This window comes from Labeo rohita, chromosome 11 (genome assembly GCF_022985175.1).
Source record: "Labeo rohita strain BAU-BD-2019 chromosome 11, IGBB_LRoh.1.0, whole genome shotgun sequence".
In the NCBI taxonomy this organism is placed as follows: Eukaryota; Metazoa; Chordata; class Actinopteri; order Cypriniformes; family Cyprinidae; genus Labeo; species Labeo rohita.
Window position 1 is genome coordinate 10,738,182 of NC_066879.1, and position 24,101 is coordinate 10,762,282.

Sequence of the window (24,101 nt, forward strand, 5' to 3'; positions counted from 1 at the left end):
ATATTTATAAAGCTGAATTTATACATGTAAATTATGAATACATAGAGGTATATTTATATTTTCTACACAATTCAACGTGGCTGAGAGAGATGGGGAAACTGTCAACAACATCATTTGTTTACAAATGATTTTATTGAGATATTACAGCAGCATGTGATGGACAGCAGTAATATATTAGATATTAATAATTAATATTTGCATTGATACACATTCAGGATACATTGGCATACGGTTTTCATTAAAGGAGAAGTCCACTTCCAGATCACCAATTTACAAATAATTTACTCACCCCCTTGTCATCCAAGATGTTCCTGTCTTTCTGTTTTCAGTCGTAAAGAATTTATGGTTTTTGAGGAAAACATTTCAGCATTTTTCTCTATATAATGGACTTCATTGGTGCCCCGATTTTGAACTTCCAAAATGCAGTTTAAGTGCAGCTTCAAAGGGCTCTAAACGATCCCAGCCGAGGAAGAAGGGTCTTATCTAGCGAAAAGATCTGTCATTTTTTAAGAAAAATAAAAATTTGTATACTTTTTAAGCACAAAAGCTCGTGTAGCACAGGCTCTGGGATGTGAAAGCAAGGATTGGCAAGGCCAGGATAGCTTTTCTCCAACTAAAGAATATCTGGAGCTCAAGAGACTTGTCCATCAAAACAAAGATCAGGGTGTTTAACACAAACCTGAAGTCAGTTCTGCTCTATGGCTCTGAAACTTGGAGGATCACCGTAACCACCACCAAAAAGATACAGACGTTTATCAACACATGTTTGCAGCGCATTCTCCAGATCAGATGGCCTGATACCATTGGCAACCAGGAACTATGGCAGTGCACAAGCCAAAACCCAGCAGATGAAGAGATAATCCAACGTCGCTGGAGATGGTTAGGACCCACTTTCCGTAAACCGGCTTCCAACATCACTAGGCAAGCCTTGACATGGAACCCCCAAGGGAAAAGAAAGAGGGGCAGACCTCAAAACAGTTGGCGCCGAGACCTGGAAGCCGATGTCAGGAATACAGGCTGCACTTGGGGACAGTTGGAAAGACTGGCCCAGGACCGGGATGCCTGGAAAACTCTTGTTGGTGGCCTATGCCACTTACTTACCCAGTAGTAAGTATAAACGTCAAAAATTTGGGAACCCTTGGTTTTTTAATACAGTGTGTTTACCTGAATGATCAACAACTTTTTTTGATTTATTAATTTAAAAAAAAAAAAAAAGGTTCAAACATTCACTGATGCTTCAGAAGGAAACACAATGCACAATGCCCCCCCAAATAAAGTATAGCCCTTCGGAAGCAACAGAAGATACTTGCATGTTTCCAAGAAAACAAATTAAGAAAACAAATTAAGTACAATTTTCCTTGATCTTCAAGTTCAAAAAGACCGGATTGGTGGAGTGTTGCAGTGATGTTTGCCCTTCTGTAAGTTTCTTCAATCTGCATATATGATCATGGAACTAGAGTCACCATCAGCTTCTTGGTCACCAGTATAACCAAGCCCCTTCTCCATCAGTTGTTCAGTTTGGTCATGAGGCCAGCTCTCCGAAGAATCCTAGTTGTTCCAAGCGTCTTCCATTATGGATAATGAAAGCTACATGCTTCTCTGAACCTTCAATGCAACTGAATTTTTTTCTGAACTCTTACCTAGATCTGTGCCTTGACGCAAGCCAGTTTCTGAGCTCTACATGCAGTTATTTTGACCTCAGGGCTTGTTTTTTTGCTCCGATATTCATTTTCAGCTGTTAGATCTTTTCTGAGAGGTGTGTGCCTTTCCAAATCCTACTCATTTAAATGAATTTGCAGTTTAACTCTCAAAGTGTAGTAACATCTACAAGCGATATGAATGCTCCTGAGCTACATTTCAAGTGTCCCAGAAAAGGGTATGAATACTTCTGATTTACATTTATATATTCTGCTTTATAACTATATATTCAGACTTTATTCTATATGTTTATAGTTTTTATTCATTTTTAATTTCAGTTTTAGTTTTTTGTAATACATCAAGTTAAACTTTTATCAAGTCAAACATTTATTTCAAGTAACTTTTTTTTCATGGTTTTAATTTGGGTTTTAGTTAGCTACCATAACCCTGTTTAATAAGGCATGTTTTAAAAATAGATCATAAGAACTAAGGTGCTTTTGAAGCCTGAAAGTCTCAGTCCTCATTCACTGATCCTGAACAATGTAACTGGATGGAAAAAAGCAACCAGCATATTATTCTAAATGTCTTCTTTTGCGTTCCACAGAAGTCAGTCATACAGGTTAAAATGATGACGTAGAGTGAATTTACATTTTTAGGTCAAAATAATTGGCAGTCAGGGAGAATAGCTTATTGGCTGATTTTCTGATCAGCTAACAAGAAGGGCAGCTCCTCCGATTGGCACACAGGTATGATTTCCCACAACACTGATAAGCGACAGGTAGCCAAAACGTGTGATATTACACAACAGATCACCTAGGCCATGTCCACACTAATGCGTTTTTGTTTGAAAACGCATCTTTTTCTCTCTGTTTTGGCCTTCCATCCACACTGAGACTGCATTTTTTGTCAAGGAAAACAGAGCTTTTTGAAAACGCTCTCCAAAGCGGATAAATTTGAAAATGCCGTTTTCGCGTTGCAGTGTGGACTGTGAAAACGGAGGCTTTTGAAAACGATGACGCATATTGTACCAATAGATATCCATGTTTATACCAGTAATTGTGGCTGTTATGTGCTATTCACTTTTTTACACTGCTGCTAAAGATTTTGTACACTCTTCATATTACAGTCCTAAAAAGATGACAGAAAATGTACTCACAGTTGCTATCCTGACTCCTGCAGCTAAACGTGAGGGCAGCTGCTTTTTAGATCAAACATGAGAGCGCGTGACATGGACGCGTTAGTGAATGATGAGATTTTCGTAAATAAAATCATCCTGCCAAGAATTGCTCTCTTTTCCGTCTGTATCATCTCAGTGAGTTGTTACGCATGCGCAGTATGGCGAATTTAACGTTTCTACATTTCAGTGTGGATGAAAAACTTTTGGAAAACGCCTGAAACGCTAATGTGGATGGAGAGCGTTTTAAAACGAAAACTCAAATGTATCCGGATTAATGTAGACGTAGCCCTACAAGCACACTTTGGTGACTCTGTGTTTTAGCTTTAGTGTGTTTACAGTGCATTAAAGAGGTCATCGGATGCAAAATTTACTTTTACATGTTGTTTGAACATAAATGTGTGTTGGCAGTGTGTGTACACACCCACCCTGTAATGATAAAAATCTACCCAGTCTTTATAAGTAATATCCCATTTTTCAAATCAAGCCATTTTCAGCATCTTGTCTATGTGAAGTCATACCGACCAAGGCCGCTACCACGATAGTTCATTGATACGGCCGTCTTACCTTAGACCCGCCCTGAGTGAGCTGTAAACAGTCCGACCGCCATTGTTTTGACGTCGGTGCAGCAAGACAAGAACGGCTCCTAAACGATTGAGATGTTCTGTTGTTGGATGTAATAATAAAAAATTGACAGATAATGTACTCATCCCCTTGTCATCCAAGATGTTCATGTCTTTCTTTCTTCAGTCGTAAAGAAATTGTTTTTTTGAGGAAAACATTTCAGCATTTTTCTCCATATAGTGGACTTCTATGGTGCCCCGAGTTTGAACTTCCAAAATGCAGTTTAAATGCAGCTTCAAACGATCCCAAATGCAGTTGTAAATGATCCCAGCTGAGGAATAAGGGTCTTATCTAGCGAAACGATTGGTTATTTTGATAAAAATAATCCAATTTATATACTTTTTAATGTCAAACTCTCGTCTTGTCTTACTCTGCCTGAACTCAACTTCAAAATCGTCCTATATCGCTGTTTTACCTGTTTTGTTAAGGGTGTTTGATCTTCTTTGCATGTTCACTTTGCAAAGACTGGGTCGTACTTCTTGAGCGATGTAGGATGATTTTGAAATGATTTTTGAAGTTAAGGGTTTTCGACATACCCTAACTTGAACCAGAATACACAGAGTTCAGGCAGAGCAAGACAAGACGAGCTTTTGAGATTAAAAGTATTTAAATTGTATTTTTTTTTTAAATGAAAATAACCAATAATTTCGCTAAATAAGACCCTTTTTCCTCAGCTAGGATTGTTAACAACCGCATTTGGGATTGTTTGAAGCCGTATTTAAACTGCATTTTGGAAGTTCAAACTCAGGGCACCATATCAGTCAATTATATGGAGAAAAATCCTGAAATGTTTTCCTCAAAAAACATAATTTCTTTACGACTGGAAAATGAAAGACATGAACATCTTGAAGGACAAGGAGTGAGTACATTATCTGTAAACTTTTGTTGTGGAACTTTTCCTTTAAGAACCTAAAGAATCATACCAACTTGTGGAAAATGGGCATCCGATGACCCCTTTAACAGAACTACAGTCATTCATCTTCAATGAACGCTGGCGATGTGACAAAGCTGAGCAGTGATTAACTTCATGCAGATGAACTGAAAGGCATGCAGTGATTGGCTATAGGAGTGCAGACACTGAGTCCGATACAGCTGGATGACTGTGGTAAAAAACACTCCCTCTCCAGCGGCCCATGTGAATAGGCTGTGAATCTTATATTGGCTTTCCTTAGGCCTTCCTCGTCTTGTGGCGTGTTTTGTCATCTGCTGGCCGGATAACTGATACTAGCTGATAGGTGCATGTCACTATAGTCACTATGCCAAAAACACAGTTGTACACTGGGTTACACGTTTCACATTACAATAGGTGGTACAGACACAAAAGAATTTTCCAAAACTAGTAATCAGACTGAATCACAGCACTGGACCAGAACTTTACCTTACCACATTTCAGGATTATCCACCTCCGAAATCCCAGACTATTAACTGTTTGCTGGATTTCTCTCAGGACTCCACCGCTCAGAGAGCAAAGATCTCACCAACACATCACACCTGTGTTAAAGAGAGACTTTGTTTCATAAACAGCTGAACAAAGTACAGCAACAAAACGGTCTCTGATGTACCTGCCATATACTACTTTTATGAGCAATTGCTTTTGAGATCAAAGCGCAGATGAACATCAGGTTTATGGCTCAGAATCCTTACTTCAGTCCTGTATCACCTTCTCTAGTGTTGTATCATTGACGGCTGTGACGGGCTGCTCCAGGAGCACTGGGGTTGCATTAATGGATTTTCCAGGCTGAAATGGAGGGGAGGAAATGCCAGTCAAAGCGTGGGAGTCAACGCTGTGAGGGTGGATTAGCGCTGCAGCGGGCCGCATGGAAACCGTAGCCGGGGTCAGTGTCACTCACTTCTGCCGGATTACAAAACGCCACTTCATCCGAGCCATCAGCTACAGTACTCACCTTCACAAATGACATTAACATTCAAGAGCGGTTCTAATGCTCTGCAGCGTAGAGCACTTTGTTGGAGTTGTTCAAACGGTGGCTTCATCATCTGAGCAGAAGCATGAGGCTCTCAGCTCTGAAGAGCACACACGTGTGTGTAGGTGTACGGGCTGGTGAAGCACTCATGTATTTGTCCCCGTCTGGTAGGGATGCACATTTAACTGGCTGTACAGTTGGCAGGAACTCGAATCCGGCAGGAAATTAAAGCTAAATGTGGTTTCCTGCCCATCATCCTTTGCTCTTACAAGCGTCGGACAGAAGCGCAAAGGCAACATGATTCCCATAAGCCAGAAAAGATGCTCATTCTTCTTGAAACCTCACTTTCATCATGTCAAATCATTGAGTCTGATAACACAATATGAACACAAGTTTAAACGCCGCGTCATCATTTTTGGAGAATAATCAAATGTACTTAAATGTGTCATTGATCATATAACTCTCTGTACAGATGGTCAGATGCTCTTCTATTGAAGAACAAGATGCTCTAAGGATCAAATCAAATCATGACCATGAAATTCACATTAATTTTGAAATTGAATACAGATAATATAATGTAAAAGTTTGCATTAGGGCAAAACACCACAGGCAAAACCATTCTTTTTTTCATGCACTGATCAATTTCGAGGTCTGTTTTGTTTCTATAACACGTCTTCTTTTAGACTAGTGGAAAGAAAACACCAAAATACACATTTGTCTACTTTATTGCACTTTTGATCAACTTAAAGCATCATTGCTAAATAAAAGTATTAATTTCTATGATTGCTTTTGAGGGATCATGTGACACTGAAGACTGGAGTAATGACGCTGATAATTTAGCTTTGATCACAGGAATAAACTACATTTCAAAATATATTTTAAATATATTTAATAGTAAAAATAGTCAAATTTAAATAGTAAACATATTTCACAATATTACTCCTTTTGATGTATTTTAGATCAAATAAACGCAGGCTTGGTGAAGAGAATTCTTTAAAAAAGATTAATACTCTTACTGTTCAAAAACTTTTGACTGGTAGTGTATGTGTAAACTAAATTTCAGAAACCTTGTGATACATAACAGTTATCTTAATGTGCTGTGATTACCCAGTTAGGGAGGTACGGTGATATCAGTTAAAATGTTTACCACACTCATCTGTGGTGTCTTGTCATAAATTAGATAAAAATAGCCCAACGGAAACATTCTGAGCCCTTGTTTTGTATTTTGCACGCTCGCCTCCTATACGAGAAGCTCTGTTCTCAGCGAGAGGCCTGTCTCTTCATTTTGTGTGGAGAGGCCTTTAGGATGAGAGGATGGAGACACAAGGAGCTGACAGTTTGGAGGAACTACAACTCATCTGGATGCATAAAAGGCCATTGTGTTCGGCCTGGGCATCTCACTACTCCCATCATGCCTCTGTGCTGAAATCAAACGTTCCTTCTTTTTTGCCGAATTGATGCTGCGTTCCTGCTGTTATGAGCATTTAGCGTTACAGGTAATGTGAATCTCGTTAGTTCCGAGCTTCATTCACATGATTGAAACGCTGGCCTTATTCCTGGAGAGCTGCACTATTTCAGTCCTCTCTCTCATATGTTATGAATTAACACAGTGTCAAATTGCTCTATCACTTATGCTCATATTTTAACCATCAGGTGTTACGCAGCAGTGTTCAAGAATAAGAATCAGACCTTTCATGGTTGGATGTATAAAAGGGAGTTGATAGTTAATGAGATTAACTTTTAAACTGAGGTTGATCCATTCACAATCCACACTCACTGAAATACTGCTCCAAGGCAGAGCTGTAGGCCTTAAAGGGCCAGCGCACTCTGTCAGCTCAAGCACAGACGCATCGTTCATCAATACTAAAAACATTGGATTAAATATTAAACTGTCAACATGAAATGGTCCGTGCACAATACACCCTGTTTACTTTATTGTTATATTGTCTTTATTCCAGATGTGTCTTCATATTTCAGAATGTAATATCTTGCTCCACCTGTGAAATGATTTTCCTTTTCAAATGACGTTACTGATCCCTCTCATTTTTCAGGCTCCCTATTTTTTCTCTTTTTTTAACAAATGAAAATGAAGCAGTGAGTCACAGATGTTGTAACAGACCTTCTTCAGGGTACCGCCGTGTTTCATTTCTGACAGGAATGAAAACGAGGTTGTGAGGGACTGAAGTACAGTGGGGTCAATAGACTATACTATTGTTTAGTAACACATTGACTGTTCAGCTGACAAAACATCTTTCCAAAAGGTCCTACAGTCTTTTCCAAAAGACTGTAGGACCTTTATACAGCACGTCATTGTGAAAGCTGAACGTTTGTCCCTCACAGCCTTGGTTTCATCCGCTGTAAATTTGAAATGGTGTCTAACCTGACTAAGATCTATACTCTAATGTTTTTAACTGTTCCTTTCAATTGTTGAGCTGATTCAAAAATAATATTTATTTATTCATATAAAGCCATCATGTCTCTTCAGCACTTTTGCCATGTCTTTAAAAACATACGTTTTGGTTGCACTTTCAATATAGCGACAGAAATTTTATATTCATTTTTCTTTAGTCCATGAACAAAAGTCTTATGAGTTTTGAAAGGACATGAGAATGAGTAATTGTTGACAGAATTTTTGAGAGAACTAACCCTTTAAGAAAGTACAGCATATTCACAACGTCATTTTACGTAGCCTACCTGTGCTTGGAAATATTGGTTTGTTTTCCCTGAGGAAAAAGAATTAGTTTATCGAACACATGAATTTTACATCTTCTCTACAGAATATCTGCGATGACTACTCTATTATTTTAGGAGGGAAAATAAAAGGCGCTGCGTCTTTAAATGCTCCTGACAGACCCCGCCCACTCGTATGACGCGATCGTTTTATTACAGTCTGTCAAACAGCCATCCTAAGATGACAAACAGGCGAGCGGACAGATCGCGATCATGAGCTGCTCTCTTCACCCCATTACAGCCGCGACACGTTCAGCGCGTTTGGCCCGAATCTGACGGATCGCCCCGCCGCAACAGCAGCAGCCTCTTATGGACGCCGAGCGGAGCACAGCCGCTGTGTGCAGCTGAAACAGCAGAGCCCTCCACTCCACACGCATGGATTTGCCCACGGGGGAACTTCTTCTCAGCGCCTGATCGTCTTTTCCCCCGTTTTGTCGCACATAGCAGCCTCGCCCTATCTCCCCCATGAAAAACACTCTCTGGAGCGGTGTGATGATGTCGAGCAAAAGCGCGGAATGGCTGCAGGATGAGCTGCAGTCCGGCGGCGGCTCGCTGCTGCTGCTCGACTGTCGATCGCACGAACTCTTCGAGTCCTCGCACATCGAGTCCGCCATCAACCTGGCCATCCCGGGACTCATGCTGCGGAGGCTGAAGAAGGGCAACTTGCCCATCCGCTCCATCATCCCCAATAACGAGGACAAGGAGAAGTTCGTCAAGCGCTGTAAAACGGACACGGTGGTGCTGTACGACGAGGCGACGGCGGACTGGCAGGAGAGCGGAGCCGCGGGCTCCGTGCTGGGGCTCCTCATGCACAAGCTGCGGGACGACGGATGTAAAGCCTATTACCTGGAAGGTAAAAAGACGCCGATGCAAATGGACAATAACAGGGAATGGCGAGCAGTTCGATTTATGTGGAGTTACGGCGCGTTTAATTGGCTGTTCAAAACTTTTAAGAGCTTAAAAGGCTTTTGTGTGTTAGTTTGAAACGGATTAAATCTCTCGCTCTTCCTCTCAAGTTGAAATAACACGTTCCTGTGAGTTTTAAGAGGTGAAAAAGTTCAGAAGCGCTGAGATGAAAAGCTGGACTTAATGTTGTTTAGAGTACGAAAGACGAACTATTTCACAAATATAGTAACGTTACAGCTCTCGATGTGTGAAATATTATTTATGTCGTCAGTTTCTTTTAGAAACGAGCAATTTTTGCCCTCTCTGTCTTTTTCGCGATGTGGTTTCACGGCAGACCTTTTTAAAAAAAAGAGAAACAAACATGTTTTCAATTAATTTCCTAAAATGGCTCCGCCATGTTGTCTTTCAGAGGGAAAACGAGCGATTCATGAATGAACGGCCAAAAGGACTGAATCACGACGCAGTTTCACTCTTTTCGATAAATGCACACATTTTGCTCGATATTTCGTACAAATATAAGCATACGTCGAGCGTTTTGTCGTGGAAATGGTGTTTGGCTGTGTAATTCTCGGGTTCGCCACCATTCACAAAATAGACATCGAGTGTCAGTCATGATCGTTCATGACACGAGATAACAGCGGCAAGACGTGACCAGCATTCAACACTCAACAGCTTTAAGAACGACACGTTTAACATTCAGAATATGTGTTTTTGTTGTTGGTGACTAGCATCTTTTTTCAGATACAGTAGTACTAGTTCATTACATAGTAGTATGTTCTTTGCTACTAGGCACTATGCCAGTAGTGACAAATAACTATTCCATTAGAGTTTTATGAGGATCTTTGGTTCAGATATTAAAGGGATAGCTCATTTACTCACCCATATGTCTTTCCAAACCTTGTTTCCGTGGAATGCAAGACAAGATATTTTGAAAAACGTCTGTTTTTCGTTTCTCTAAAGAAAGTCACACACTTTTTGGAAGTGTGGAAGAACATGAGGGTGAATTTATGACAAATTGGTCATTTTGGGGTGAACAGTCTCTTTAACTGTTTAATACTCCAGCTGTTGTTGATATCCATTTTAGTCTTACTGCTAATACTGCATACCTCAGTAGTTAATAGTGTTTTGTCTTATGTAATAACTAGTCAGCATGGCTAATGTAACTAACAACAGTTGGAATACACCATAGTGTCTACTGTCTATTTAGTTAGCTTTAAGAAACCTGAAATAGATATGAAAAGCTATTTGAATTACATAATGACACTAAACTACTAATTATGTGACATCTTGCCATTGACACAGTGTTAATAACTATGTTATTTATGCACAAACATTATATTATCTGTGTACAGTTTGTGTACAAAATCCATGTCATCACTATTTTAATGTACAGTAACATTATCTGTTAAAGATTATATAATATGATAACTTCTTTTTGTGATGATACTGAGTTTTTATGAAGTGTTTATGTTGGCTTATGAGTGTTTGTGTTATCTGGCCTGTTTTAGGAGGATTTAACAAGTTTCAGACTGAATACCCAGAGCACTGCGAGACGAACCTGGACTGCTCCTGTCCGAGCAGCTCTCCGCCCTCGTCTGTTCTGGGTCTCGGTGGACTGCGGATCAGTTCGGACTGTTCTGACGGAGAGTCGGACCGGGAACCAGGCAGTGCCACGGAGTCCGAGGGCAGCCCGCTGCCCAATAACCAACCAGCATTCCCAGTCCAAATTTTACCCTATCTTTACCTGGGCTGTGCCAAAGACTCCACCAACTTGGACGTTCTGGGCAAGTACAACATCAAGTACATCCTGAACGTAACTCCCAACCTGCCCAACATGTTTGAACACGATGGGGAATTCAAGTACAAGCAAATTCCCATCTCTGATCACTGGAGCCAAAACTTATCTCAGTTTTTCCCTGAAGCCATTTCTTTCATAGGTAAGTTTCTGCCTTTTGGACTTTCAAATGTGTAAAGCTCATGTCTGTCAGATTGTGGATTATTATTTTCATTGTGTGTCTGGAAATGACCTCAGGATGTGTTTGTGTTCCTGAAGTTTAGGATACTCCCCAACCTCACATACCAGCTCTTTCTGTTCGCATTTTCTTAAATGATCATTTTCTTTTACCTAAAATGTCATCAAACCGTGCGGCATTGCCAAGTCACTTTAACAGGGGTCAGATTTACACAGTTCACCTGTGGTCTACATGAAGAACACCACTGCTTAAACCAGCTTACTGACTGTCAGATAGTCGTATCCAGACATTTCTCAAGCAAATGAGCTCAGGTCAGGTCAGACAAGCTTTCCCTGGGTGATGTAAAACAAGGGCACAACATTACCGGAATGGCACAGCAGAGGAAGTAGATATAATTGATTCAGTGAGCTGTACAGAAGTGATCAATGTAGGCCATAGATCACAGAGCGCCACCGCTAATGGTGAAGTGAACCATGTGAGTGTGAATCGAGACTGACATGCACGCGAACTACAGAGAGCACACCTCATCTTTTGCTTTGAATGTTAATTTAAAAAAGACAAAAAAAACAAAAAACAAGCTGAAAGCCTGAGTCTCCAGATGAATAAGGACGGAAACGGTTTTAGTTTCTCTTCATGTCATTGTTTTTTAGGTGAAGCCACACGTGCCGTCTGCGGCAGGTCTTGGTTGACACTTTCTAAAGTCATTTCCTAAAAACATCTAGTCTGAGGTTATATCTGGATTACAAAGAATCTTTCATGACATCAGTTTGAGCTGAAAATGGTGCAGTGAGTGTGTAAGCTTACTGTGTACATCCATTTGGCAGTAGTTTTGTGTGATCATGTACTGAAACGCCACTGGTGTTTGAAATAATTTTCCATTTGCACTGGAGGTATTGTCGTGGGACAGTTGTGTAGCTCTGTGGCATCTCACGTACATGTGCTTTTGACTGGAACCTGTTGTTCTGGTTTCTGCCGCTCATTCTTAGCATTTAAATAGTTGTGGTGTGTCTTTCATTGAGACTGTGGGAAGTATTGAACAGATGAGTGTAACTGAATGGTCTAGTTCACTCAAAAAGGAAAAGTGTTGATCTAACTCGTACGACATGCGAACAAGTACATATCAACAAAAGGTTCATCGTCAGGTGAAATAATCGTTAAATTTGCATTATTCTGTGGTCATGTTGTAAGTAGGGCAAACTGGTGCACTAAACTATCACAACATCCTGTTATGCAGCTGGACGCTGCTGTTCGGTCTGTGAACACTTTCGATTTTGCTGCGTAAACATACTTTTCGTGTGATTGTGTAAATTGTGCCGTTGCTTCCTACAAGAGCTATTGAACATTAGGAAGCTTTGCTGAAAGAAACTTCCTGTTTAGACGAAAAGCACCAAAGCCTAAAGAGCTCAGTGGTGTTGTTGTGTTTTATGAATTAATTGAAGCTTAGAAGGGTTCAAGAGAAACGTCTCCGTGCTGGAGCCAGTGTTTCTGGGGGAAGTGACCTCATTGTTCTAGGGTTCAGCTGGACTCGGAGTGTTCTTGCCACATCCATCATGAGCAGAGAAGAGGAAATGGCCACTTTACTCTGCCTCGCCTGGCACTAATGGCTCTGTAGTACGTCATGCCCCACAAAACCAGATGCACTTTGTCTCTAAATAATGTATAGCTGTAATTTTTCCCCATTCACGGATCAGACCCGGTAGAAAGCTTTAGAGAGGGTGTTTCTCATGTGATCTGTGTTTGTAATGGTTTATCTTGATGTTATTGGATGAATCACTCATGGCTCCACTGACTGGAGCTGTAATGCGCTCCTATCATAAGCCGCTGAACGCTTCTGTACCGAAGCAGACTTCAGATCACGGCCTCGGTCTGTGTCATGATTAGTCATTTCAGGAGTTCAGTAGAGCTGTAACTACTTGTCTTCCAAACACAATTTAGTGATTAATTGGTCTACAGGAAGCACTGTATGATTACACTGGGTCAGTGTTCAGCAGACTCACTCACTCGTGTATTAAATTGACAGTTCACCCAAAAATGAACATTGTCTTAATTTACTCATCCTCATGTCGTCTAAAACCTGTATGATTTTCTATTAACTAGTGTTAACCCATAAAACTGTTTGTCAGTACAGTTAAAGTTAGTGTGGTTTGAAAGTTTCAAGCTCCCAAAACAAGGTAACAAAAACGTATTCCAAACCACGTGATGTAATCCAGTGTTCACTTTGTATGACAAAGGAGTGAAAATTAAACCTTAAATCAAAACCAAAATGTGATCAACTAAATTAAATATAACCACACGTCCATAGCATCAAACCTCACTGTCTACAGAGCTGTTTACACCAGTGCAAAATTTAGTCAGGATTGTTCCTTTGTTCATTGTCGCTTAGCAAAATACTCATGTTCATGAGTGACACCAAGTCGTATATTTATGTAACAGCAGCATCTGGGCATATGATCAAAAACATGAATCTTAGACATCAACAGTCAGTTTCCAGAAGTAAACATGGCATTCATTTCCTCCATAGAGGAACTGATTTTGAACAATAACAAAGCTTTGAAGATATATTATAATAAATGTAAAATATGTTGTTTACATTTAATCAAGATGTTTAACAGATTTATATGTTTTTTGATTGTTATTTGCAACATTTTCCCCTCATTAAAGCCATGAAGTAGACAGTCTTTGTACCTTTATTGCTAAACTTTTTTGCTTCAAGTCAAGGTTGTAGTGATTCACCTCATAGAAGTTGGTTTGGTTCATGGGTTACAAAAAAGTCTTTTTAAGATCTCTGTTGGAAGAATGAATGGGGAAAGTGACATCTAGAACCAAGGCCACCGAACAAACAGACAGGCACGAATGCACTCTATTGGCTGGCCGGTTTTCTTTACAGTGTGATGGAAAAGTGATTAGAACACCTCTCCAAAAAAAAAAAAAAAAAAAAAAAAAACGGCCGCATTGACGGCATGCAAATTTGTGATGTTCTGAACAGATGCGTTGATAGCCGTTAATGTTAATTTGAATTTGCACACCAAAGGTTCATTTTATTGTGAACGAGCCTCAAATGTGTACACAGATGAACAGTCTTTGAAATGTAATTGTCTTAAAAAACCTGTCATTGAAACTGGTTAATTTGTCAAAGTCACACTTTTTAATGAATCTAAACATTCTAATTGGTCTTAAAGCTGATTCGCAAGGCAAATTTCCAGATGACCGCTGTTCAAAAAGCCTTTTTTGTAGTTGAATGTGAGCATGTGAGTGCTCCCAAACTGATGCACTGATGAGTTCATTCATGTAATGTGTGTGCGTGTGTGTGATTTAGCACTCAGTGCTTATCTGTTTGTGTTTTTATCTGTTCCTCAGATGAAGCTCGTTCCAAAAAGTGTGGCATCTTGGTGCACTGCCTAGCAGGCATCAGTCGCTCGGTCACGGTCACGGTGGCGTACCTGATGCAGAAGCTCAACCTGTCGCTCAACGACGCCTACGATTTCGTCAAGCGCAAGAAGTCCAACATCTCGCCCAACTTCAACTTCATGGGGCAGCTTTTGGACTTTGAGAGGACACTGGGGCTCAACAGTCCCTGCGACAACCGCTCGCCCAACGACCAGCTCTTCTTCACCACGCCGACCAATCACAACATGTTCCAGCTGGACACGCTGGAGTCCACATGAAGGCCAGCAGAGGAAGCTGGGTGGGAGCAGCCACCCTTTGAATGTTTATCTCCCATCTCCAGGGGAGTTTTTGACCTGGAGGACAGGCCAGCAGCCGTGGCGAAGGGAGGGACGGAGGGTGGTTAAGCACACGGGGCCCCTCTCAAGCCCTCGCAGCTATTCCGGTGGATTTTAATGCAGCTTTTCTTGCCTTTATGGAACAGACTGTTCTTTTTTTGTCACGGTTTGATACACGAGAAGAAACGCGAGACTTTTGCACAGCGCTTCGCTCGCAGAGAAGGAAGCTTTGACTGCTGTGCGATGCCTTCAACCTCCCGTTTCAAAGGGTGCCAACGTACTGCCTGGGATTTTGCTTTTCTAACCGGAGGAGAATGTAGGATTGGATCGGTTCTCTTCTCCGAGCAAAGACAGAAGTGGCATCACGGAGGTGCACAACACATACATGCAGTCTGTCTGTTTCTATATCTTTGTATATTTCCTCTCAGATGAAATGCGCAGAACCATGTTGTCCAAAGTAGTGACGGTCTTGGTGACCGAACCGACACAAAAAAACATTGTGAGCCCTCCCCCTCTTTATTTTCTCTCTCTCTTTCTCCCTCTCTTTCTTTCTCTCTCTTTCTCTGTCTCTCGCTCTACGTTTGCAATGACCTAATGCGTTTTGCACAGTGGTGAAGCCTTTCACTTCTTGGCACTTAAAAGCGGTACTCCAACACACACAGAAAGACACATTCAGAGGTCCTGCGGCGCTGCCAGTCCTAGGCTGCGACGAGGCCGCGCAGCTGCGTGGGGCGCTCGGGACGACGCGCGCACTTAAAGCTCATTGTTCCTTAACTGCAAACGACAGATTGACGTTTGTGTCCTAGCCACGAGTCCCGACTTCCGGGCTCGCTCACCTTCTGGCCTTGGTGATTCTCATTACAGTATGAATATATTGTATTAGTTTCTACATAAGAGTATATCTATTCACTCGATGTATTTGGGCATGCGATCCTCTCGATGCGTGGCACGTCACTGAATGTTGAGGACTGTTTTTTTAACTACTCTTGCTGCTCCTTCGCGTGGCGACCGGGGCAGCAAACAGTGTGTAGCGAGGGCGTTCCTGACCGCGGGAACGAGCGACTGGACCCGAGCGGACGAGTGCTTGAGTTAACAGGGTTGCTTTAAGCTGGCCTTATATAACCTTTTTAATTCTTTCCTACTCTGACTGTTCAATACTCTTTGTATTTCACTTTAGAAAATTCGTTGTATTAAGAAGACGTTTGTTCATTTTTAAAGAAACCGATATGTAGTAATAATAATAGACGACTAATGGTCTTTAACGGGTCAGTCAAGGTTGTATTTGTTACTCTGCAATATACTCAACAACCCTTTGCAGTATTTTCTAGAAAATGGCCTCGGGTTTTTGACTCCTCTACTTTTGATACTAGAGATCCACAGAAATATAGCTTCGTGAGCTTGAAACGGAGGCAGCTTTTCACCCGGGGTGTCCGAAGTGCATCTCACGCTGGGTGCTGGGCATTCGCTCGCGTTTCATCAGATTCGATTTAAACCACGGATTTCCGTAATATACAATATATGTGCTATATACTGACTCCTGTGGCCTTTTCATGTATTTCAATATATAAATATATTTATATATATGTAATATTCATCTTGTGCAGATATGCAACAGTCGTCCCCTTAATATATCATCGCGGATGACTTTTTCTCATGCTTGAAACGACCCAGTCACAATAACAACACGGCGCTCTCGCGTCACCCCGGGACAGAAAAGCGCTTCATTTCACAGCTTCTTTATTTACTTGTACATCTTGATTTCGAGCTGCTTCTTGTGGAGGAATGTTTGTATCTGTAACCATGGGAAAGAGAAATCGTTAATGTTTTTCTCTGTTTGTATATTGCCAGAACACAGGAACACGGCTTTCTGTGGACATTTCTTGTAGCTACATAACGGTTCTGCGATTAATAACAGTAAGAATGAAAGAGAGCGACACACAGGAACTAGATGAGTGAATAAGGAAATGTATATCTTACCTCACCGAGGAATTTTTCAGGGATTTTTATTTGACAATGCGTCGGCATCGTGTTACAGCTTCAAATGTCAAAGAGCTGTTTTATATGTGCTGTATACATTTTTTAAAAGATACAATCTATATATGTGTATAATACTGGGCTTGGTAACCGGGCAGTTAAATTTTCTGGTTTATGAAGGATATAAAATTGTCCCTATGTATTGTATAGTATATGAAAACCAATACAAGACTTGTTTGTACTGCAAATAAATATTGAATTATTTTTTTGGTTATCCGATCTGCTTTGGTGTGTTCCTTTTACATTATTTTACAGTGTCCATCCCCCTCCGTGTTCCGTCAATTTCTTCCCTTTACACCCGTTCAAGTGTCCTGTAAAAAGCTGTCTAAGGCTCAGAATCTCCAGAAGCGCTCTCCATTAGGATCACATAAATTTTAATCTCATTCCACCTTTATTTTCCATCTTGTTCATGACTTAGGAGTTTTTTGGAAACGGCACCCCAAGGGTGTTCTTCTGTAACATGAGTCCTGCATGAGGTGAGACTTCCTCCCCCCGCCCACTCTGAGGATTGGTTTCCTGTTGCCTTGTGGTTAATTTCAGATACAGATGGTTTCTGAAGCATGTGATGACACCACATCCGATTGCTGAAACTATCACCGCTTCACTTCCTCTTTGTAACCCATGTCAAGTCATGTTTATTTGTATAGCGCTAAACCGTTCAGATTGCTTCAAAGCAGCTTTACATAATAAACAGGAGGAACAGTGTCAGAGTTTCAGATTCTTTAAGAAATCTGTTATTTCAGTTATAATTTTAGCTTTCGGCTGAGCTGTACAGCAGATATGGAAGTTTATTTCTTCAGTGGTGTCAAGTACAGCTACTGTAAATCAATCATTTTGATTGACTATAAATTGTTTTTTAATCCAGCACTAAGTAGGCCAAAGGGGACAGTGGCAAGGAACCTCCGCTAGCAAGCCTTTGGGATAATCCAGGCTCAGTCGGGGGGGCTGGTTCTTCTGGTTTTTTGAAAATGAGTGCAATTTTTATTTTATTTTTAAAGGTCAATTTGACATGCTTTCTCTGATCAGAGAGTTCTCTGGACGCTTTTTTAGAAAAGAGATCGTAATGAGTCTAGATATTGTGCTGGAGTTTCTTTTTCAAATGTACTCAAATTTCTAGTCTTCACATTACACTGCCACAGTTTAATATATTATATGATTTTTTTTTTTTTTTTTAAACACCTAATGTACTTTATTACTTTTAATAGTTGCACTAAACAAAAAATATTATAGCTCAACATACTGCAGTCTGTACTTTTGGGTGTCTCTTTCAAGGACCATTAGGTAACAGGTTTTAAGACATACGTTGCAATATGAATGCGTTCAGCCTGTTATTTGGAGGTCATTGCATAAGCGAAGGACAGGAATGGAAAATCACCACCTAAACAAGTGTGAACCTGTCATGACGTGAGCTTGCTGACGAGAAGTGTCTGGGATGTACACCTTGATTATGGTTGACAGGAGTGTGGGACAGATTCTTTGCAAGCAAGGAACAGGATGTTGAAGACGTCTAGCAGATACTGTCAGTCGCAGTGAAGATCCTAGCTCGCATTTCTGGAGGTTACAGGCGTATAGATCTCAACAGGCTCAATAGGGTAGCTGTGAATTGGGACAAGGTGCAGCAGATAGTGAAGATACAAAGTTCTTAATTTCCTCATGCTCTAAAGCAAGCTTGGAGGGCCAGTATCCTGCAGAGTTTAGATCCAGCCTGCTCCCAACACACCTGCCTGGATGTTTCTAGTCATCCTGAAGACCTTGATCAGCTGTGTTTGATTGGGGTTGGAGCTGGGCTCTGCAGGATTGGACACATGAGCAGGAGCAGGTCCAGAAAGAAGAGTTTGACATCCAAGAGACTAAGAGAAACAACAACTACCAAAATAAGAAGAGTGTAACAATGACTTTCAACCAAAACAACTAGAGTAACTCCACAGCTATTTTCATGAAAGTATGAGTGAGACCAGTCAGTAATTTCAGTTCTAGTTTCATTGCGCTGTGGTCATGCAGAATTCTATCGAATGGGACACTGCACAGAATAAGGATGTGTTGACAAGAGCGGTAGGAAGTAGGAAGATATCTTGGAAGAAAAGAGTATAACTGAGGCTTGGTGAGGCACATTTTTGCATACGAAACTGGATCAGAAGACATGAAGACACCTAGTTTGGCTAACAAGAAAATGGTGTGTTACTTTTCCAATTTTTTTTTTCCCATGTGAATGTGTTAGGGTGCCAAAACTTGGTCCTGGAAGGCCAGTGTCCTGCAGAATTCAGCTCCAACCCCAATTTGACACACCTGATCAAGCTAATCAAGCTCTTACTAGGCATACTAGAAACTTCCCAGCAGTTGTGTTGAGGTGAGCTGGAGCTCCAACAGCTCTCCAGGACCGAGTTTGAGCATCCCTGTGTTAGACGGACGTATGCTTGCGTTTCGCTTCTTTTGCACCGTCAAGTTTTTAAGACGCCAAGTCAGTGCCGCTCATCAGTGTCAGTTCCAAAACAGTGGACCAATCAGAAGACCCTGGAGGTGGAGCAAGCATTGTGCACTTTTGTTTACAGTAGAAAGTTTGCATGGCATCTGTTTTATTTGATGCCAGCCTGGCGGAGGAGGCATTCTGCGCTGTGCTTTTTAAAAAAATTGTAGATGCAAATACGTCTCCCAGGATTATGAGGTCCAAGTGAACAGGATCTTCTTGGGTCTTCTCGGGTTCTTGGGTCTCTAGACCAGAAATGGACCAGAGACCTGCAGAGTTTAGATCTTACTCTGAGAAAATTCACCAACCTTCTAGTAATACTGAAGACATTAGCTGGTTCAGGTGTATTTGATTAGGTCTGAAGCTAAATTCTGCAGGACACTGGTCCTCCAGGATTAAGTTTATCCATCCCTGCTCTAGACCTAAAATTGGTGTTAATCCAGACTTCACTACTTTCTTCCAGTCATGTATAACTGTCATGAAAAACTTCAGGTCCGAAACCTTTTCATAGTTCCTTGAACTACTGGTGGAAGTTCACGCTTTTTGGCGTGTTCGCACTGCAGGAACTAGGAACTCCGTTTGAGGGAACTAAATTAGCTTCTACTTCAGAGTAGGGTCTAGAACAGTTCTATAGGAACTATAAGTGACGTAAGTGTACGCTGATTGGCCAAACGCATACGAAAGACTGGCTACCCGGCATTTTTAAAAAGCAGTGTAAAAATATTTTGTCCACGAACATGGAAAACAGCGATAATACTGCATTTAGCTACCTGTTGTCTTCAGTGTTCTCTTCTCAGCCTTGATGATAGGTTGTCATAGGAGATTTTGTCAGATTTTAATCATGTAAATTGTGTTTACATTCCATCTCCGTTATCACAAAACCCACAACACGCAACCAAAACAGCTCCGATCATGGTGTCCTCCATTCACCGGTTGTTGACATTTGTAAATGCTGCAAATAAAGACATCACTGTCTACTCCTTCAGACAGAGTTCCTGCTGTTGGTACAAATGCCAGAGGGGGAAACTGATTCTCTAGGAACCACCATGCTGGCTAGTTCCTAGAACTAAGTTCTACGTGCTGTGAAAGCGCCTAATATGTCCTTTTTTCCTGGACATGTCCTGACCAGGATTTCTATATTGCCTAAAATATCTAGGTTAATACAATGATCAGTCTACATGTATTTGCATTGCTTTGACTGTTCTCTGTAGATCCAACCTTTCACGCCACGTTTGGTCAATTATGTACATTGTCTACATTTTATTGGTCAAACTGCTTTTCGATCATTACTTTCGGCAAGTATGACAACAGCAAAACAAAGATAAAACCAGAATATTTTAGGCAATATAGAAAGAACGTATTGTCACTCTAGCCCACTTATGTTCGTGTGATTTTATCTTTGTGTCTTTGCACTTTTTGATCAGTTCTGTTCTACATTTGTTCTGGTGCCTGCAAGAGTCCTGTGCCACTTTCCCATGCTGTCTGTGTGCGGTGGGATCTTTTCTCTCTTATTCAAAAGGTAAGCGTAAAGCTTTAGCTGACATGGTGTGCTTTCTGTTCATTATAAACAGTTGGCCTGTTCACACTAGTGGTGTAGTTCTAACTCGTAGGTGGATCTGTTTTCCATTTCTCAAAACCACACAAACCGCTGGTAGAGGCTTTGCTTGTTTTACATACACTCTCTTATTTTTTGGTGGGTATGTGCAAAATCACTCCTGAAATCTGACTCACTCGAGGCTGCTGCAATCACTGTAGCGTTAGCAAAGATGTGCTTACTATATACTACTAGCGATTAATGGCTGATGGGTTAGTAGGTGTGAGAGACGCTGGGCTGTTAAACAACTTACTATGATGACACCTTCACACAATCTAATTCACACCACACTAATAAGCCAAAGGAAAGCAGTGCTAATTAAAGCTAAACTGATACTATGCTTAAAACAACATTCAAATAGGGTGCAAAAATAACTACTTAATGAGGAAAAATAGTATGAAGTTGAAGCTGTGCAACAAGAAGTACACAAGGGTTAATTAACTGAAGATGGGTTTGTAATTGTGTGTGATTCCATCTCATTTTCACAACCTGAACTGAGCTGTTTAAACATACAGCAACAAATACAATCCACAGGTGATTTCAACTGACATCCTCAAACTAGGAACTGCCAAAGGGCAGTGAAAAAAAAAATCAAGCATCCTGACTGAGACCTGTCTCTTTGTTCATAGCGTTTTGTTTCTCATTTTTCAGAAGCAGAAAGGAGCGAATCCCACACAACACAGAAAGCTGGAATTAGGCCAGATCTGTTTGGCACGATGCAGGATTCTGGAGCCTATATAGACTGTGAGTCATTCCATGAGAATCAATTTAACGTGGGATCTGATGCTGATACTCGAGAGATGATTTTCTGAGTTTTTGGTTTTCGTGATTCTGAAATATTTGTCATGGATTTGCATAACGCAGTACGGATATTGACGTCTCTAATGAAGAATGTGCGTGACTGAAAAAAGTATTTTCTATTGCAGCGATGCTGCACGACTCCCTTCAGCAGCTCTTTAAAATAAAAATGGAAATGACACAATTTGTAAAAACAAATATAAATCAATTAACAGATTTTTTTTTACCACTCTTGACAGTGGTTACTTTGGAAAACACAAATACTAGCCATACAAGCCAGAAAAACAGTATTTGCTTGAAAAAAACTTTGAACTCTATATTCATCAAAGAATACTGAAAAATAAAATGTCACTATTTTAACAAATATATGAAGCAGCCCAACTGTTTTCAGCATTCATAATAATCAGAAATGTATCTGTAGCGGCAAATCAGCATATTAGAATGATTTCTGAAGGACCATGTGACTCTGAAGACTGGAGTAGAAAATTCAGCTTTGATCACAGAAATAAATTACATTTTAACATATATTCACCTAGAACACATTTATTTTAAATTGTAATAATATCTCACAATATTACTGTTTTTAAAGGGGTCATCAGATGCTTATTTTCCACAAGTTGATATGATTCTTTAGGGTCATAATGAAAAGTCTATAATATACTTTGGTTAAAAATTCTCAATGGCAGTGTAAAACAACACCCTTTTTACCTTGTCTAAATGAGATCTGCAAAAATTATCCCATTATGAGGGATTGTTCATTTAAATGCAAATGAGCTCTGCTCACCCCGCCTTCTCTTCTCTCTGCTGCTCTGAGAGATTGTTTACTTTAGCCGCATTTAACGTGTTTAGCCGCGAAACTTGCTAACTAGCACATTATTAGGAAAGGTGATTGCAGAGATTCATAAAAAAACCTTATACTCACTGCTGTAGGTGAAGCTGGATCACGAATGATTTGCGCGAACATAGACGCATTTATGTAGATCGGGAGGCGCATTCCCTTCCCTTCACAAACAAATATAATCCATTTTATCTTCAGCGGCTCAGATGTCAGGAGTAAATGACGACCACTATGTTCATTATTACATCCAGCAACACAACACCTCAATCGCTCAAGATATTCTTGTCTAACTTACATCCCTGCTCCGGCATCGAAACAATGGAGGTCGGACTGTTACAGCTGATCTGAGGTAAGAAGCTCATGTCAATCAACTATCGTGGGAGCGGCCTCAGGCATCTGAGAATGGCTTGATTTAAAAAAGGGGATATTATTTTTACAGATTTAAAAAACCACCGCATGGATTTTTATCATTATAGGGTAGATTTGTACATACACTGCCAACACACATTAATGTTCAAACAACATGTAAAAGTGAACTTTGCATCCAATGACCCCTTTAAAGTATTTTTGATTAAATAAATGCAGACTTGGTGAGCAAAATAAATTTCATTTAAATTTATTTGCTTTTGTAGATTGTTTGTTTTGATTGTCTTGTAGATTATTGTCTTTCAGTTTGACTTATAGCATGTAATGTTACTGATCCTAACGCAGGCTCCATCCAGCCGGCAACACATAAGGATGTGATAAGCAGATGATAGAATGACAATGATACAAATGTTCATGTGTAGAGCACATAGTGCTCAGGCTCTGGTTGTTGGTGGAGGAGTGTGGCACAGGCTGTGTTGTGCACTAAGACACTATTAATAGCCCACCGGTGTCTTCAGCACATCGAGCAGCACGTTCACTAGCTCTTTGCTGTACCGCCTCAGTGCACCATTAAAACTTGTGTTGGCAGCAGCAGCCTGACAGGTGTTAATTGGCCAGATTTAGAGCAATGTCCAGGAGTCCTGAAGAACAGCTGAGCTCCCACAGCCTGCTAACAGTGCATGACGTACAACCCCTGACCTCCATCCACAGAGACTATAGACACCAGTGCTCGTCTGAGTACATAATGACACTCACAACCAAACCTCACTTTAAAGCTGTGAAGTCTAACACGTTTGCACATTACATGCACTGGCAGCCATGGTATATTCAAATGTGACAGCAACTTGGAAATAGTTTCTCGTGAGATGCTTGATAATGTCTGGCAACAGGTGTGGGAATTTCAGTTTGCCAGCCAGATGTAAGCAAAGCTGAGGATGATGTGGGTTAACTAATGCATTCTGTATGCTAACGACCAGTCATATACTAGTGGCATATTGTCATTTATCTTCATCAAATTGCCAGTCATCCCATGAAATCAGGCATGTAGGGGTTGCAACAACTAATCTGTAAAGTAGTAAAATCTAAAAACATTTTAGACCCTGTTTGCACCTGTATAGCCTTGCTGTAAACAAAACAACCCAAGCTCATTGAAAAAACATGCCTGTGGTGACGGGTACACAAAATGTTGCTTCTTGTACATTTCGCAACAGTTTTAAAGTGAAATGTCCACCGGGTGGTGTTAAAAGCGTGTTTGCCTTTTTCATAAATGTGAATCTGGCAACGCTTTATTGTGTTGTTTGTTGTACGTATCATGGAA

General features: G+C 40.7%; 1 protein-coding gene across 1 annotated transcript; it reads left to right on the plus strand.

Moving 5' to 3' along the window:
- Nucleotides 1–8,248: 8,248 nt before the first annotated feature.
- Nucleotides 8,249–16,937, plus strand: dusp7 (dual specificity phosphatase 7). Its single transcript, XM_051122769.1, has 3 exons — nucleotides 8,249–8,941; nucleotides 10,503–10,931; nucleotides 14,325–16,937. The coding sequence occupies exons 1-3, from the start codon at nucleotides 8,554–8,556 to the stop codon at nucleotides 14,630–14,632; spliced, it is 1,125 nt and encodes a 374-aa protein (XP_050978726.1). The 5' UTR covers nucleotides 8,249–8,553; the 3' UTR covers nucleotides 14,633–16,937.
- The last annotated feature ends 7,164 nt before the right edge of the window (nucleotides 16,938–24,101 follow it).